Source organism: Spermophilus citellus (genome assembly GCF_964194105.1).
Source record: "Spermophilus citellus genome assembly, chromosome: 4".
NCBI classification, from domain to species: domain Eukaryota; kingdom Metazoa; phylum Chordata; class Mammalia; order Rodentia; family Sciuridae; genus Spermophilus; species Spermophilus citellus.
Genome location: NC_138185.1, coordinates 123,989,021 through 124,007,550, shown reverse-complemented (window position 1 = coordinate 124,007,550; position 18,530 = coordinate 123,989,021). Strand labels below are relative to the sequence as shown.

The window sequence follows — 18,530 nt, the reverse complement described above, 5'->3', positions numbered from 1 at the left end:
TATAAATGCCCAATATATATCAAGTAGAAGTGTCTGGAAATAATGTGCACCATAGGAAGATCCACACAAATACCTGATTACTTATGGTAAACCTCAAAACAACATTTGACAATTTTTTTTCCAGTGACCTAAAGCTTTGTAGCATAGCTAAAGTGTTAGAAGACTGATCCAGGGGAGAAAAAACAAAGAAAGACTTCAGAGAAAAAGAAGAGAGCCATATGTAACTTCATGGGTTTCTAGAAACTCATGTCCTATTGTCAAGTTTCACCAATATATGAAATAAAAACACTATCTCAAATGTTTCTACCACTTTTGATCCTCTAGAATTATAATTAGATAAATAAGCTTTTTATTTCTAATTGCTGTGCAACTTAGGTAATATAATTTACTTTCATAACTGCTTTAAAAAACCAGAATGTTTTAAAATCTTATCAGGTCATAATGACTACAACTTTGTAAATATAATAAAAATCATTTAATTGTATATTTAAGGCAGAAATATTTGATGGTATATAAGTTATCTCAATAAAGCTGTTTTATTTAAAAAAAGCAGAATCCATGTAAATGCTCAACAATTGTAAAATTAATTCTAATTAACTCTGTTACAGTGTTTTTCATCTTTAGCATTTCCTTTAGATTCTCAGAGGAAATTAAATGGTTTATACATAAAACAAGTGACAAAGTATGGCCATTTTCCCTGTAACTGTTCATAATTTATCAGTTTACCATTTGCTTGCAACATTTACAGTAAAGGTTCTCAAATTCAGTGTTACAATACATACACAGAATATGTTAAAAGAAATTGGTTACTAGATAATAATGTACCAAAATCTGTAAATGATGTAGATACTATATGGTAGGGTCTTATTTTTTATTCACTCTCCACAGTTTCAGACTTTTTTAAAGATTTATTTGTTCTAATTAGTTATACATGACAGTAGAATGCATTTTGATACATCATACATAAATGGAGTATAACTTCTCATTCTTCTGGTTGTACATGGTGTAGAATCACCCTGGTAGGATGATCATATGTGCACATAGGGTAATAATGTCCGATTTATTCTACTACCCTTCCTCCCCTCCTACCCCTTCCCTCCCTTCACTCCCCTCTACCTAATCCAAAGTACCTTTCTATTTTTCTCTAGCCCCCTGACTTATTGTGAATAAGCATCCACATATCAGTCTTTTAATTAGCGTTTAAAACATTTATACTTCAAGTGATTACTGATACAGCTAGGTTAACATGTCACCCTTTTTTCTTTTCTTCCTTTCTTTTTTTCTTCAATTTCTGTTTGAGAAAGTATCTTTCTTCACTCCTGAAAGATAATTTTGTTGAATACAGAATTCTATCTGGTGAGGGTTTTTTTTTCTTTCTTATTCTCAGTAGTAATACTTTTTTCTTTTTGCTTGATGGCTTCTGAAAAGTATGATGTAATTCTTACTGTTATTCTTCTGCAAGTACGATTTTTTTTCCTTCTGGCTTTCAAAATTTTCTTTCTGCATCTTGGATAAAATATGCCTAGATGTCATTTTTTTTTTTTTTTTTAGTGTTTATTCTGACTGGTTTTATCTTGAGCTTCCTGTATCTGTGGTGTGGTATGTATCAATAATTGTGAAAATTTCTCAAACCACTAGTACTTTAAATATTTCTTCGTTTCCTGTCTTCTACTTTCAATATTCCCATTATACATATGGCACACTTTTTGTAACTGTCACTTCTTAAATATTCGTCTCCCTATAATTTATCATTGTTTTTCTTTACCTATCAGTTTGGGAAGTTTCCACTGACATCTTCATGTTCCCTGATTCTTTCCTGCCATGTCCAGTGTACTGATGAGTCCATCAAAGGCATTCTTCAATTCTGTTACAACGTTTTTCATCTTTAGCATTTCCTTTAAATTCTTAAAGAGTTTCCATTTCTCTGTTTATCCATCTGTTCTTTCATGTTGTCTCCTTCAGAGCTCTTAGGATATTAATCATAATTATTATAAATACCCAATCTAATAACTCCATATCTAAGTCCGATTCTTATCTGTGTTGTTTTATGATATCCTGCTAGGAGTTAGGCTGGATTTACTATTTGTTATGTTGCAATGGTGTCATAGGCTAAGATTTTTTTTTTTTCCAGTGTCCTTCCTTTTGTCTCTTCTTTGACTTAAGGCATCCTTTGAAACTCCTTAAATAGAGTGTGAGGGTTACAATTCTTGTGGGCCACCATGTGCTAATCTGTATTAGTCCTATAGATGTGTAGTAAACTGTAAGGGGAGGGGAAACATTCTAAACTCTTCTCAGTTTTTCAGAAGTCTGAAATATTTTCCTTCCCTTTATCAAAGCCTGAAAGGGGCTGAGCTGGATATTTTCTTTCTTGCAGATCAGTTAGGCTTCATAAAGTTCCATTAGATTAGGTTCTTGTAAACAGTTTGGTTTGAGGGTTGAGCTTGTTAAAGAGAAGAGACAGCTGTGAACATGTATTAAAATGGGTACTTTTCTCTTTTGTTTTCTTTTGGAAAAACAGAAGGATTCTTCTATGACCTTTACAGTGAGAAACAGGGCTCCTGGAAGTAAAACTCAGGATAGTATGAGTCCGTGCCCTCAAAACTGGGCACCCAGTTTTGACTCTCCAGCTAATCCACAATGAGCCTCCAGCAATCGATCAATAGCAGTATAAAGTGTTTCTATGTATACTGGTGTTAGATACAGGCTTCTACTTCTGGGATTCTACTCTGTGAGTAAGCTGTGATTATACGACTCATCTATCTCTCCAATTTTTAGGGCAGTTCTTTACCTTGAAGCTAATTTTTAGTTGGTTAAACTTTTTTTTCTTGCTGTTATGACCTGAATGAGGATTTCCAAACTCTTGTTGTGTCAGACCAGAAACTAGAAATTGTAATACTTTCTTCTTCTCCTCCTCCTCCTCCTCCTCATCATCATCATTCACTGTTATTAGAAACTGAGTTAGGACTATTCAAAAAAGAATTACAGGGGGCTGGGGTTGTAGCTCAGTGGTAGTGTTCTTGCCTAGCATATGTGAGGCATGGGTTTGATTCTCAGCACCACATATAATAAATAAAACAAAGGTCTGTTGACATCTAAAAAATATTTTAAAAAAGTATTATAGGACAAAATATCAGATGGGCTAAATAACCATCATCCATTGTTTGTTGAGAAATGGGAGTGCTAAGGTTTGGGTGTGGTCTGAGGACTCCCCAAAGGTTCACTATGATTAAAGATGGTTCCCAAGGTGGTATCAATGAGTGAAGGTGGAATCTTTGGAAGGTGAGGCCCACCTACTAAGAGGGTATTGGGTCATTGGGGGCAAGGTGGTTCTGGTGTGACTCCTTGTAGTTCCCATGTGACTCCTTAACTCCTCACAAGAAGACTACTGTAAAGGAACAACCTGGCCCCAACAATCCTTTCTCTCTGCTCCTGGTCAAGATGTGACTATAAACTCCTCCATATATTCCTACCATGACAAGCTACCATCTATTGCATTAACCAGAGGCCAACCTGATATTGGACTTTGCATCTCCAAAACTGTGAGCAGAATTAAACTTTTTCTCTTTATAAGTTAGCTGTCTCAGGTATTTGTTGTATCTGACTAGCACTGGGAAGGAAGATTGAGAACTGTAACCTATATTCTTTGAGTTTTTAATCCCAGTATGGCAATGGTCTAAACTACTAAGAACCAAATCCAGACATACCTATTCATTTATATATCGTCTATGGCTACTTTCTCATATACAGAGTAAAGTGGGTACAACAGAGATTCTCTACCCTACAAAGACAAAAAATATTTACTTTTATTATTTGGCCATGCGGATAAAAATGTTTGCTGACTTCTGGGTTATACTTTTCACGCTCTTTTGTGTATGGATCACTATTTTTGGTGTGTGTATTTGCCTGTCTTTTATTTGTTGACTAAATCTGAGTATACTATGTGTTTACTTTTTATTCATCAATTCATTTAATATACAATTACCAAGACTGGAGATTTCAGTTTAGTGGAAGAGAGAGATAGTGGAAGATACAGCAGAATTATATTCAAATACTATAAAAATTAAAATAAAGAAATCACTAACTCCACCTAGCATAATAAAGGAATGACTGTGAGTACTAAAATTTTGCCACATAGCACTTTTGCTTAAATTAGAAGATGAATTTTCAATCCAGTGGTTTTCAAATTTCAGTTTTGAGTATCAGAAACACATGAAGGACTAAGTAAATCAAAGACTGCTGATAATACTTCCAAGTTTCTGTTAAGACTTAAGTCTGGGTTGAAGCCTCAAAATTTACATTTGTAACAAGTTTCCAAGTGAGGCTAAAATAACCACAACTTAAGAATCACCATTCTACCAAGCAGCATAATATAAAACAAAAATTTAGAGCTCAAAGCATCCTTTAAAGAACGATCACCAGATAAAAAGAGGCTATCTGTCAGACAAATAGGAAGGTTCAGCAGCCTGAATAGCCAGTTTTAAAAATTCGAAATACTTCAGCCCTTAGAATTGTTTTTCTATTTTAGTCATTTCCTCCTCACTTCCCAGATAAATCTACCTTTTTCATTATATGTCCTCACTCACAGATTTCATTTGTCATCTTTAGGCTTTGGCCATGACTCCACAAGTTGCCGCAGCCATGGGTCCTGTCTAAAAAATTAGCTTGAAACGACAGGACAAAAGCTTAAAGTCTCCATCCCCATTTCAATGTTAGGGTGTCTTTAAGATTCTAAGTTTAGGGGTTGGGGTTGTAGCTCAGTGGTAGAACGCTTGAGCCCAGCATGCATGAGGTATTGGGTTTGATCCCCAGCACCACATAAAAATAAAAACAAATAAAATAAAGGTATTGTGTCCATCTACTACTAAAAAAAAAGTTTAAAAAAGAAGATTCTAATTTTATCCCCTGGGAACTAGGTTGACAAAGAATAACTAATCAGCACACAAAAAAACTAACTGAATATTGTTCTGTTTTATACTCAGTCATGAAAGTAGTAGTCATACGCTTGGTATATTTAAAATGAGGGCCACGATGGCTCTCACTTGGGACCTACATTATTTTTCTAGATACATGGTAAAAAAACACAGGACTAGAACAGACTTTCAACTTTCAATGAATCAATAAACAATTACTTCAGTTTCATCAGCACACATTTTAAAAAAATAAATTGCTATAAGTCCTTTATTGTGTAAAATGCAGAAAATTATAAATTTAATAATATATTTGGGAAGAAAATTAACACATTAAACATATTCAGTGCAGAAATAATATGTAGAAAAGATTAAGAACCTCTAAGAATGTAATAAACAAAAAATATGTACTAGTACCTACCAGCAGATAAGAAATTAAAAGATGTTCTTAGCTTCAAAGAACATGTTTATTAAAACTGCATAGCAAAAAAATTAAGATCATACAAAATTCATTATATAACATGAGGTCAAGAAAGGGGCAATTTGAATTAGAGTAGGGCAATGTGAACTAGAGTAGCAAAGAATGTTTCATGGTACATTGAGTTGAGCCATAATTTTAAAAAGGGTTAAGTGTAATTAAGTAGGATCTGAAGATGGAAGTGAAGATTTCAGGAAAGATATAAAGTAGGAACAAAGCAGAAACATAAGTAGGACCAAAAAATATAAGGCAAATAGTATAGCACCTGCTGGTCTGGATGGATACTGAATAGTGGTGAACAGCAAGAAATAGAATTGGAATGAATATATGTGGCTAGAATATTGAGACCTTTGAAACCCAATGGAAATCTTTAAATGTGATATGGTGGGCAAGAAGAAATTACTGTAAGTTTTTAGAAGGGGATCACATGAAAACAAATGTTTTAGAAGACTTGTTTTAATAGTAATATATAGCATAGTTTATTGCAGAAGAAAGGTTGAGGCAGAGAACAGTTATATGCTGCTGTAATTATCCAGAAATAGGATGGTGCAGGACTTATCTATGGTTTTGACAGTGTAAAGAGGAAAACAGGAAGAAAATAAAGTTATATTGCGAACTGGACGACTACTTAAAACACTGGGCATGGACATGAGACAGAAAAACCAAAGCTAAAACCAATATTGCCAGACTGATAGAAAGAATGAACAGTGATATCTACTATCAAAAAAATCTAGAATAACTGAAAATGAAAGCAAATTGAGGTGGTGAAGTACCAAGGTATAAAAGAAAGGTTGTTGTGGAAATGCCAGATTTAAGGTAACAATGGTAGCTATTTGTACTCTGGTCTTCTGCCTCACTTCCATCCTTTTCTTCTCTATTATTATTTTACATATATTTTTTAACTTTCGGAAATCAAATTTTGATAAGAGGATTACAATTGGTTGGTAGAAACCTCACTCCTAGTATATTTCACAAGTAAGTTTTATCCCAATCTATTTTTCTCTAATTATTAACATTATTGTCAAGATTTATTTGCCATTGACAACTCTCTTATTTCTCACAGTGAAAATAAAGAAGTCCCAATAAGTATCCTATTAAGTGTGTTTGTATCTATAGCCTATCCCTTGATTTTTTACTAGTGCCTATCTTGAATTTTGGTGTGTTTGTATCTAGCCTATCCCTTGATTTTTTACTAGTGCTTACCTTGAATTTTGCCAATAAAAACATTTATGTCCTTGGAATCTCTCCCTCATCTAACTCTGTTTATAACATTGATTACACCATTAGTGCATTTAACACAATCTTTTGTTAAATTCCATTAGTGATACATGTATCTATTATACAAGACGATAAATGTTCTAAAGGTAAGGGATAATATGCTATTACTTTTTAATTCTATGCCTTGCATATAGGAGACATTAAAATAAACATGTATTGACTTTAAGTTTTCCTTGATCATTTACTTCTATTAATTCAGGATTAATCTTTGACCTTCTCATTTCCTGGAAACTTTTATATGTAGAATTTACCCAAATGCTGTGTGAACATACTTTATATACAAACAGGTATGAAAAATTGTTCTATATGTGCAATAAGAATTGTGATGCATTCCTATGTCATGTATAAAACAAACAAACAAAAACAAAAAAGGCCATTTAAATGGAACAAGTTCTCAGGTCAAAGTTTGTCATACAGAAGGTACTCGTTGACTATTTTGAATATGATATTTAAGTGAATACATTTTAAAAATTAAACTGCATTATTCTGTTAATAAACTGCCTTTTGTTTTTTAAGCTCATAAAAAAAGAATTTACCCAAATGCTGCTTGCTAATAGCTCTTGCTTTAGAAAAAGTGAACAAATAACATAATTTTTAAATTTTATTTCATAGATTGCTTACATATGCTATTAACAGACCTAATGGCTACCATCAAATTAGGGAAGTGATTAATTTACTTAAACTGAATAATTTTGTTAGAATATATTTCTCAGGTTCCCAGAAGCTTCAACTTTACTCCAAGAAGACGTTACTGAAGTGGCCCTTCTATCCAATTAAAATTTAAAATTTCATATATCTACATATGAGTGTGTGTCTGTGTGTGCGCGCGCACGCACACACACACACACACACACACACACACTTCAGAAACAATTACAAGTCCTTGGCTACAAATTCTTGACAGATTTTACCATTACACAATAAATTATAGATTTTGCAGTGATTGTTTTGTTTCAGGTATATTGTCTCTGAATTCCTATGAACTTTACATTTTAGAAAATGAGAATGTCTCACTTAAATCCACAAAAAAACTCACTAAAATGGACTCACCTCAGGTAGTAAGGCCAGTCTAAATAACCAAAAAATATTATTAAATTACACAACTCAGATCGCTGTTCCCTAGGAGATAAAAAGGTTCATAAGGCAATGGTTCATGGATTACAGTTTATATCAGCAGGAAAAAAAAAAAAAAGATAAAGGGATCAACAAAATATCAAAGCAGAGAAATAAGATAAGACAAAGAAAAAGGGCCCTGGAGAGTACAAACCAAAGTAGCCATGTAATACAGCAATCCCCCATTTCACATCTCATCCACTTGGCAGTACAAAGTGCTTAAAATAGGAAAACACAGAATAATAGAAATTCATAAATCCAAGTGCTCTCCATGCTTAATTTCTATCTTAAAATTAGATATCAAATGTCAACAATAGCCCCAGTGACTCTCATCCTGCAATATAACCAATTGTTCTAATGCTTTATCTGTATCAGAGCTAAAATTCTGAAAATTATTCAATTTAGAAAAAAGGGGAAGCATTGTAAGGCTTTCTATTCTCATTCCTCTGGTATCAGACTTAGCATGAAAATTCAAATCATTTTGCTAATCCTTTGATGGAATGAGTATAAAGGTACTGTTTGCTCTCTGAACCCTTGCTATCCAAACTAAGATGGGTCACATAAAAGACTTTTTTTAGGTATGACTATTTGAAAGCAATAGTGTTTCACACCATATGGACTCTACTTCTAAAACTCCAAGGCATAACAGATAGGAATCTGTCACCCAATGACCTCTCACTCTCTGAACTCAGGAACCAAAATAGAGGTTCAAATAGTAAAGAACATCTGCACATTTTCAGTTGGTTCACAAACATGAGGAAATATAAAACCTCGCCTACCACACAACTTTCTGTAATATATAAGAAAGCTACTGTAATCAATGCCTGATAGAAATATTGTACATAACTAGCCAAACCTTATTTCTATGTCCTCTTATAAAATAAGAGATAAATATAATTCACGGAATTCAGAAAAACTCAATGCCTATTTATAGTCCTAAAAAGAAAAATTAAATTATGTTTTAAAGTTTTTATTTATGTGGGTTAAGGTTAAATGCTACTATCTTAATCATAGTCAGTGATCAAGAGCATTAAGGCCTTACAGCTTACTGTCCTTTATTTTATTATACTGTCCAGAGCAGGAAGATTCTTCATCCTATTGGCCTTGCTGCTCATCTTTAACCTCAATTCTTAGAACCCTCCAGAAAGCCAAAGAGAAAGTAATTAAAGACTAAACAGAGAGACTGACAGAAATGGAGGTACTGGATGAAAGTGGTCTACTTCAATGAGAGATGTGTAGTAATCATTTTACAACCTTGTTCTTTTAACTTACAAAAATACTGTCACAATTACACATTAAAATATCTACCTTAGATGAAGAGAAATAATTGTCAAACTCAACACTATTCTGAAAATAATGTACATCTTTCTTATTTACACAGTCAAATTTACAATCTGACTTTGACTACTAACTTATTACTATACAAAAAGGTTCCTATGGGAGGTGCTTGTCAATTTAACCATCTCTTTATAAAGAAAACAATTAACAGAAGCACACAAATAGCCTCCCTTATTGCAATCCCTCAACCAGCAGTTAGCAATCTCCCCAACAACCAGGATTACTGCGCAGCCTCTCATATTTTTGCATAATAAACAGCTCTTAGAATACTTTAAATGCAATACATGATCAGTAAATATTTGCAGACTTAATCTCATAAGAGAATCCTTGCAGAAAGTAACAATAAGTGAAAAACACCTTCAGATATTCCTCCTGCGCTAACACCCAAAAAAAGACTGACAAATCCTAATAACCTGTCCACTGAAAATGTTCTGCTGATTGCCTGTGATAAGTTAATTATATCAGTCTTTCACTATGCTTATGGTATGTTTTATTATTGTTGTCAGTGTTAATTTAGTAGCAGAGGCGCAGATATTTAGCTAAAGGAACCTGTAAGTCATTTAGTATAACTGTCTCATTTTATAAATGAGGAAATTAAGGTGTACTTTCCCCAGAATTCATACTTTGACATGTATTGTTTCTTTCCCTTGCTCCCTAACTGGATAAAAGAGAAGTTTTATTGCTCATTTTTGCTTAGCTTAATTCTACAAAGTTAATATTACAAGTGAATGGGCATTCCTCAAATGCCAGTCTTTAGCATAGTACTTAGGATGTAGCAGATGAACATTTTTTCTTCTTTCTTGAAAGTGTTCAAATGTGAATATTTGACAGTGTTTGCTTTGATTTGCATTTGTACAACTTTAATTTTAATTAAAACCAATTTGGTGTAACTTTATTCAAAGCATTTCTTTCATAATAAATAAGACACTTCGGTCCTTTTTACCACTGTGAAGCTATTTTCTCCCTTTAATACTAAAAGCTAGTAGTGAGACAGAATCCAAATCAGTTCTGGACACACCATCATTCAGGACACCTTCCAACAGAAAAAGTAAATCAGTCAATTATTTATATACATACATATCGTTCTTGAGACCAGAAAACTGACAAGCTTGAAATTGTTCAACTTGTCTTTGTAGTCAATAGAGAAGACAGTTGGTATTGGGATACAACCATCACAGCTGGCCTAAATCCAGAGCAAGCCAAAAAAGTACCCTAAAGTCTTTTGGGTGTTTGGTATAGAAAACTGTTGAATTCAGGGTAGGTAGCACTGTTAAGAAACTAATTAAAAATACATGAAAGCTAGCTGAGGTACTAGTTAGTCTTTAATTTTAAAGCAAAATGAAGATCATGGACTTATGGTAAAAGTACACTATAAAATTGGAAGCTTTACAGTAAATATCTCCCACTGTAGTTGAAGGAACAATAATTATTTCTCAGAATTAATAAACTGCATAACTGAAAACTAACTACTGAGTTTTATGACAAAGTACAGAAATCAGGACTGAGGCATTACTATGTAAACCTTTGGATTACCAGGGTATGCTCACTGTACTAAAAAGGAAACAAGAAATCACTTAATGTCTAGATGTTTATTTTCATCACAATAAGTAAAACAAAACTGAGTCAATTTGGGCTTAAATTTGAACTCAGAAAATATCCAAAATGGAGCACATAAAAAAATTTTAGATTGTAATTCTAATTCTAAAATGTACCAGACTCAAGTTGTATGACTTACAGAACTGAATAAAGACAAGAAACTCTGACCCAGTCATCACTGCTTCCAGGGTTTGCCAAAAGAAATCCTATAGCTTCCCTGACACTCAATTTCTCTCCATAAACTGGGTAGAACAATGCTACATGCTATTGGACTGTTTGAAGAAAAGATTTATAAGGTTTTACCTGCAAATAAAGTTACATAAATAAAAACAGCAACTGCTAACTCTTTTAAGAATCTTTATTTTTTTTCAGTAGAGTATTACAATGTTTTCTACAATAAAAGATTGAACCTTCTTTTTAATGTCTTGGTAAGTGTGTTATCTATGCTATAGCCTAACGGCAAAAATATTAGCCACTCCAATCCATATAAGTATGATCTAGTCTTAAACATAACTTTTCATCAATAGAATGAAGCCATCTCAAATGTAATGTTTTCCATCCTATTTTCTCCATTCCAATTCTATAATAGTTTCCAGTAAAGCTTCTTTTTAAAGGAAAAGAAAAACAGTAAATTTTTATTGTTGTTATTTAAACTAAATAGAGAACTCTGAAGATACTGGGAGATAAGAGGAAGGGAAAACTTGCTTTGATATTCTTAAGTAGCCAAAAAGGGATGAAATATAAATTAAAGAAGTCTGCAAGTACATGGGGTTATACCTTTGTTTTCTGTTGCCAGTATGAGTCTTCCTTTAGAAAAGACATGAGTTTTCTAGTTTTCTTTTTTCTAATGCATAAAGTTTATTTTAAAATTCTACTGTTTAAAAAATACAAATACCATTCTTACAGCATATTTAAATACACCTCTACAAATAAATCTCCTTTCAAGTGAGGATTGTAAGTGATTTGGACCTTTTGTCTACAGAATAGGAATGAGGAAACATACAGGCTTGTTAACCAGGACTTATGTTGAAGATATATTCATAAATCATAACAAACATAAGACACTAACAAGTGAACTATGTCTTTATTTTCTTGAATAACTTAAAGCATACACATTTTCAACTCTTAAGAAAGTTATCAATCTCATTAAGTGTCATGGTTTCAACTTTGAATGCTTATTCTTTTTTCGAAGACTTATTTAATATTTAAAATTATAATGGAATGCTTTCATCAAATAGCATTTTAATTTATTAAAAAGAAATAAATTAATTATGAACTGAGATAATAAATAACTCATTGTACAACTAAAGGCCTACATCACAAACTATATTTATATTTATGGAGTAGGAGGACAAGTACAGACTTGTTTGTGACCTGCAAGCTCAGTAATTTAAAAACTGATCAACCTAAATGAAAAACTCATTTGATGATTTTTAAATGCCACATGTATTTTGAATCTAATTTTAATCCTTAATATTAATGGTACCAAAGAATGATATAGGATATAATAGAAAATTGATAATCCCTCAGAACATTATCAGGTGATCAAAAAAACTGGTAAAAAATACTTGTCTCAAAAATGTGAAATAAGATACCTAATGGCGTGCAGTCATATCTACTAAAAATGATTTAAATTTAACACACACATACTTAAATAGATACATTTTTCAAATATTGATAATGTACATATTTCTTAGAAGATGGTAGTGAAGGACCTTTCATTTTTTAACACCTTTATTTTATACACTTATTTGGCCAATGATAAAAATCCAGTTGTACAGAGCAGGGGTATGACACTATGTATTAAGTATATTCAATAATGTTTATTATTAATATTATTTCAGTTTTAAATACAAGGAAATAATTTTTGTAAAAAGAATTTTTAAAGTTGAGAATTAAATGCTAATAATGCTAGTCATTATGATTTTAAAATAAAGATACAAAATGGTATATATGGGGATTAAGATGTTTGTTGCCATTTAGTTTTTCACAGCAAGTACCAAAAACTGAAGTGCACTCTACTTCAGAAGTTTTTCTCATGTTAAAGTCAGCATAATTAGGATGTGTACATGTCCTTTTATCTATAAAAAGATAATTAAATTGCATTATTTACTTTAAAAAAGCACTCTACTATCATAATTTCATTACACAAATATTTCACTAAATGCCTATACAATTCAATTATTTTAAAAGTACAAAGATTCTTTCCTCATAAGTACACATAATATATTAAAATATATCTTACCAATTCAACTTTAAAAAATCTGCCTTTCTTAAAAGACTTAAGTACTTTAACTTGGATGTCCCTATCTAAATTTTTACCAAGGTATTTCATTCAATTTACAGATTTCAGGGACACTAAATCACATCATATAATGGTACAAAACAACATGGTTTTGTGGAAATATAGATGATAAGCAGGAAAAGAACCATCTCTTCATTTAAATGACAGGAGGTAATTCATTTTTAAAAAAGGGGTGAGTGTATCCACTGAAAAATAAAGCCAGCTTTCTCTGCTCCCTCCCAACAGAGAAGTATATATCTGATCTATTCAAGTTGCCACAAAAATCTTTTAAAATATTTACACTTCATTTTAAAATTAAAACTGAAAGTAAGATATTCAACTGCCAACTACTGCATAGTATGAAACTAGTAAAGCCTGCACTGACCTACTTCATACTAGCATCATGACAACATGGATGCATGCCAAGAAAATAATGAAAATTTCTATAACACAAACCTTAATTTTATATTTAAAAATTCACTGTTTTTAAATGTGTAAATACTGTAAGTGCAATGCCAGTTGCTCTATGTTTGTTTTTAAAATGCAATATAAAAGTAAGTGGTTTTCATTATTTTAGTAGTGATATTCAAATGATGGACCTGCAAGGTTCATTTTCAAAATCAAGCCTTTTTAACATCACATTTAATTCTATTTTAAACAACTATTAAAAGCAATCTCTTAGACCAAATTCCAAATATTGCTTTCCATTTAAAAAAACAGTGCTATGCTTTAAAAAAAAAAAAATGTCAGTTAATGAAAAAAATCCTACAAAACAATGCAAGTTCATGTTCAAAGAATACTTGCAATAGCTCTAACAGAAGATGAACTTAATTTAATGTATTTAATTATTAAGACTACTACCAGTCTGTAAGAGTTCAATCTAATGCTCAAATATTGGAAATTCTCATACAGGAAAACACAGGAACAGCAGGAGTGTTTCATCTGTAGTTTCTGTCTTTTTTCTTTCTTTTAATTACACGAAATGGCAAGACATTTATTTGATTCCCCACTTTTTAAATTAAAAATTCACTTTACAGTGTAAACTACTACTTTAAAATATTTCATATTAAAGAAGCATTTATTTACAATCGATGTAAAGAATAAGCTCCCTAGAAGGGAAATTCAACGTGAGAATAAAGGAGGCAAAAACATCCAGAAACAGCAGCTAACCCAACTAAAAGGAAGAGACACATTAGGTTTTGTGCTGCATATTAATATTCTTACCCACAATGTCTTTTTGGTGAAAATTCACAATACACTTCTTCCTCCCTCTATGACTACAAAAAGGAGTAAACACATTTCACATTCCCAGTTACAAATTCATGTTATCATCATGCAATAATTACTTAATTTTGACCCATATTTCTCTATACTAAGTGAAAAACACAAATAACTTGTTTATCTGCATTCACAATTGAGGACCGGGTAAAAGCATATTTTGGCTAAGGAGACCAGGGGTTGATGCAAAGTCCCCACACCACCAGAGGTCCTACAAATTTGCACCCAAGTTGGGAAACCCACAATCAATGAATGCATCAGCCTCCTGATCCGCCGCCCCCCACCCCCTTTGCAGCAGAAATGTGCCTGGGCTTTTTCACCCCAGCGATGGAGGATCCTCTTACCAGATGGAGTTCTTGATCTTGTGTTGCAGCGCGTTGGCCTCTGTCCCTGGCAGCCCGGGCACAAGGGCTGGCAGAGCCACCCCCGAGTTGGGGGCGCTGGGGGGAAGCTGCTGATGGGCATCAGGCTGCTGTGGTGGCGGCTGTTGTTGTTCCTCTGCCATCGCTGCTGGAGGGGTGGGGGAGAGGGAGGGAGGGAAGATGGGGGCGCGGGGAAGGGTGAGGGAAGAGACGGGGAGGGGAGGACGAAAGGGGGGGGAGGAGAAGGGGGGAGGGGTGGAGGAGGAGGAGGAGGAAGGAAGCTGGATAAGCTAGGCCTATACCCCAGGGCTCGAGTAAGTCGCTTTCGCCTGCCGCCTGGGGGACATCACCGGGGAGACCGAGCGGCTCCTCGCGGCCGGGCGCTTCACCGCGGCAGAGGCATGGCGGCGCCCCTCAGCCCCCCGCCGCCTCCTCCCGTTAGCGGCCGGGGCTGGGGGGTGAGGAGGGGGACGTCTGAAGACAAGGTGTTGGGGCAGGCTCCCCCCAGATCCGAGGAGAACGGCCGCTCGGAGACTTGGCGGCCCGGCCTTCCTTCCTTGTCCCCGGGGCTTTCTACTCCGAGGTCCCCACGCTGCTGCAGCCCCAGGCTCCGCTCCACGCCACTCCCCACGCCGCCGCCGCCGCCGCCGCCCGCTCCCGGCCCCGCCGCCGCCGCTGCCCTGCCAGCCCTGGAGCAGCCCAGTGCGCGCAGCCGCACTGCGGCCCGGCGCAGACGGCACAACACCTACCGCTCGGCCGGGAGGGGGGGGGGCGTGGACGAGTGTGTGCGGGGCACGGCTCAGGGGACCGGGAGGGGGGCGCAGGGCGCAGAGCGCGCGGCTGCGGAGGGTGGGCGCGGGCCGGTGGACCTGGGGACCGCGCCGCCGGAGGCCCGTGGGGGCCGGGCGGAGCGGTGGAGGGGAGCAGGAAAACGTGGGGGAGGTGCTGGCAAGAGAAAGAACTTGCGTGAGGAGGAGAAACCAAATTGAATAATATTTAGCGTGGATTTTTTTTTTTTTTTTGGTATCTTCAAATCAAGTAAAGTGAAATTGGTCAATATCCCCCCCTCCCCTCGACAAGTGAGGATTACTTCCTCTCTGAGTAAATGAAGAGCATTGAAGCAGGTAAGAGGATAAGCTGACTTTGCTGAAGCCCCCAAAGAAGAACACCCGTTGGAATTAACCACCCTTGAGGTAATTCGGTCTTGAACAGAGCTGGGTTGAGTGCTCCTGGGTCGGGCATTCAAAGCCCTCCAAATCTGGCCCCACTTTAACTATCCAATCATAGCTGCCTCCATCCCCCCCGCAAGAACTCCCAGCTCCAATCAGTGAAGTCTCCATGCCATCCTCAACGCGCTGCAGATTCATTCTTCCTTCATGCCTTTGCTCATGCTGTTCCCCTCCGCCTCCCCACGCCACCCCCTTTCCCAAGTGCCCTCCCTCTTCCCTTTATACCGCTCCCAATTCAGCCTGGGCGCTAAGGCACAGCTCAAGTTGCGGCTTGTCAGGGTCCCTGGCAGCCAAGGCCCCTGCCTGTCTCCAAAAGAAAGGCATGTAATATAACATGGAGGCTAAGGCTTAAGCCACAGCTCCTTCCTTTGGAGCTAGTTAAACCCACCCTGCCACAGACTGCACCACTCTCTCCCTCCCTTCCCATTCATTCTTAAGAGATGGCTTTGCCCTCTAAGGCTCCCTGCCACAAACACATCAGTCCCCTTTAAGAACAGAAGAATTGGCTTTTCTAGGTGGGGCTGGTCAGGGAGGCCTAAGTTGCCTGGTTGTAGAAGACAACAGCCAAGGCCTCTGGCACCAGATGGAACAGCTGTTCAGCTCACACTGACCTTTCTCTGGGCCTGTGGGTGTTATAAGCCCTCAGCTTTAACTTTTCCAGTATTTCTCTCGGGCTTCTACCTGTCACATTTTCTGGCCACTTTCCTGCTGTGCATGGACTTTGAGCTGTGAGGCTTTGCCATCTTTTAGATTCCTAGTGGATGGTGAATCTGATTGGTTTGGGTGACCTGGCCTTTGAGTGCTCAGTTCCTGCCTTGTCCTGAAACCCACTTGCTTTTGTCCATATTCAGTGAATGCTTGCACATGGGGTGTGTAGGGTGTGTGTGTGGAAGGATACCTGTGTGCAACACGCAGTTCCTCCATAAGGACCCAGGCCACTTAGATTTCTTCATGCTCCCAATACCCATTGCACAGATTGTATCACACAGATGAGCCTCCTTTCTCATAACCTAAGGCCACAATTAGCCGCTTTAGGAAACTACAAGCTACTAATAAATTTATTTTGCCCTTGTATCCTATGTAAAGACTGTATTTTATGGACCCAGTTAATAGATATGGTATACACTAGACATAAGCTTTGAAAAAGATTAGAATAGCTAATGTTTGTTAAACACTTTCAGTATGCCAAACTAGCACCTTTCATACATTATCAGAGTTATTCTTCCTCCAACCTGTATAGTATACATATTATTATTCTCCGTATTTTACAGATGAAGCAGAAGCTTAGAAGGTTAAATAACATTCTTAAAGTTGCCTGGTTACTAACTGTGAGAGCCATGATTTGAATCCTGGATGTCTAATTCCAGAGCCTGCAAGCCATGTGGAAATGAATTATACTGAAAAATCTCAAATGTATATCTATGAGCTCTCTGTCCCTGGGAAAAATGGAGGAAGCAAAAAAGCATTAGAAAAAGTTGCCAGGTCCCCCAGGTTCTAATATTTTACTTGCCAAGAGAGAATGATGGCTTTACTTTGCCATACCCTGGGAGGGGGAAATTTTAAGGGAGCAGAGAAACTTATCTAAGGAAGGTAACCGAGATCCGCTAGAGGCCTTAAGAAAAGGAAGCTGAGAAGCAACACATTCTTTTATAATGGTCGCTACCGGGTGTCGCACAGGCTGGCTTCCCAAGTGCAACTTTTGAGTTCTTCCTAGGTTCCATGAAAGAACCACGTTACCCCAAGTAGCCACTAGAGGGCTCAGCAGAGCTGCAGCCCCTAGCTGCCTCTAGTGACGATACTGAGGAGAGTGTCCTTGAGCCTTCTGGGCCTTCAAGGACCAACTGGCCATTGGAACAGACATCTGAAACTCTTAGGTTCAACTAGCAACAAGAGAGCTTGCAGACTGAAGAGACCTTATTGTCAGAATGAGACATCCTTTCCGGGAAGGGAAGGGTCTTCCTCCGCTACTTACTTGAGATCTGTGTTTTGTTAATTTATAGAGAAGAATGAAAAAATAAAATTATGCCACTAAGAAGCCTGTAAAAACAAAAACTGATGAAGTTCCCCAAAATTTTGAGTGGGAACTCAAGCCAAACCTAGAGACAATGAGTACAAGCTAGTGTGTAGCCATGTTTTTCTCAAATTGTGCTTGTGCCCCTCAGGTCATGAAACCCTGTACTAAGGACATGCAAGAACTTAGGGTCAACGTTCCTCATTTTCCCAGAGTTTCAGTTTGATCCAATGCAAAGTGTTATAGAAATTATACTCAACATTAATTATTAAGGTAACCGATATTGAGCTTGTCCCAACCTTGAGGAGTGTACATTTATACTTCCTTGGGAAAGTGTCCAACAGTGGAAAAATTTGAGAAACACTTATGTAGAGAAGAAAAATCTTAGTGTTGGAGTCAGAAGACCTGGGAATGCAAACCCTTTGTTTCCATTGCTTTTTTTGGGGTGGGGGGGTGCGAATACCAGGGATTGAACTCAGGGGCACTTGGCTATTAAGCCATATCCCCTGCCCTATTTTGTATTTTATTTAGAGACAAGGTCTCACTGAGTTGCTTAGTGCTTTGCCTTTGCTGAGGCTGGCTTTGAATTCTCACCTTCCTGCCTCAGCCTCTTGGGCTGCTGGGATTATAGGTGTGCACCACTGCACCCAGCTTGT

The 18,530-nt window shown here is 36.6% G+C and overlaps 1 protein-coding gene across 2 annotated transcripts in view; it reads right to left on the bottom strand.

The window, feature by feature from the left end:
- Nucleotides 1-15,093, bottom strand: part of RFX7 (regulatory factor X7) — a 127,340-nt gene extending 112,247 nt beyond the window's left edge. The window contains exons 1-2 of one of the 2 annotated variants that reach the window (XM_081292622.1): nucleotides 14,937-15,093; nucleotides 14,617-14,779 (exon numbers count right to left, since the gene is read on the bottom strand). In XM_081292622.1, the coding sequence (XP_081148748.1) occupies nucleotides 14,617-14,777 (161 nt within the window). In that variant the 5' untranslated portion in view covers nucleotides 14,778-14,779; nucleotides 14,937-15,093. Of the gene's footprint in view, nucleotides 1-14,616; nucleotides 14,783-14,936 lie in introns of both variants that reach the window. The other variant, XM_081292623.1, reaches the window with a different exon arrangement.
- Nucleotides 15,094-18,530: the final 3,437 nt, after the last annotated feature.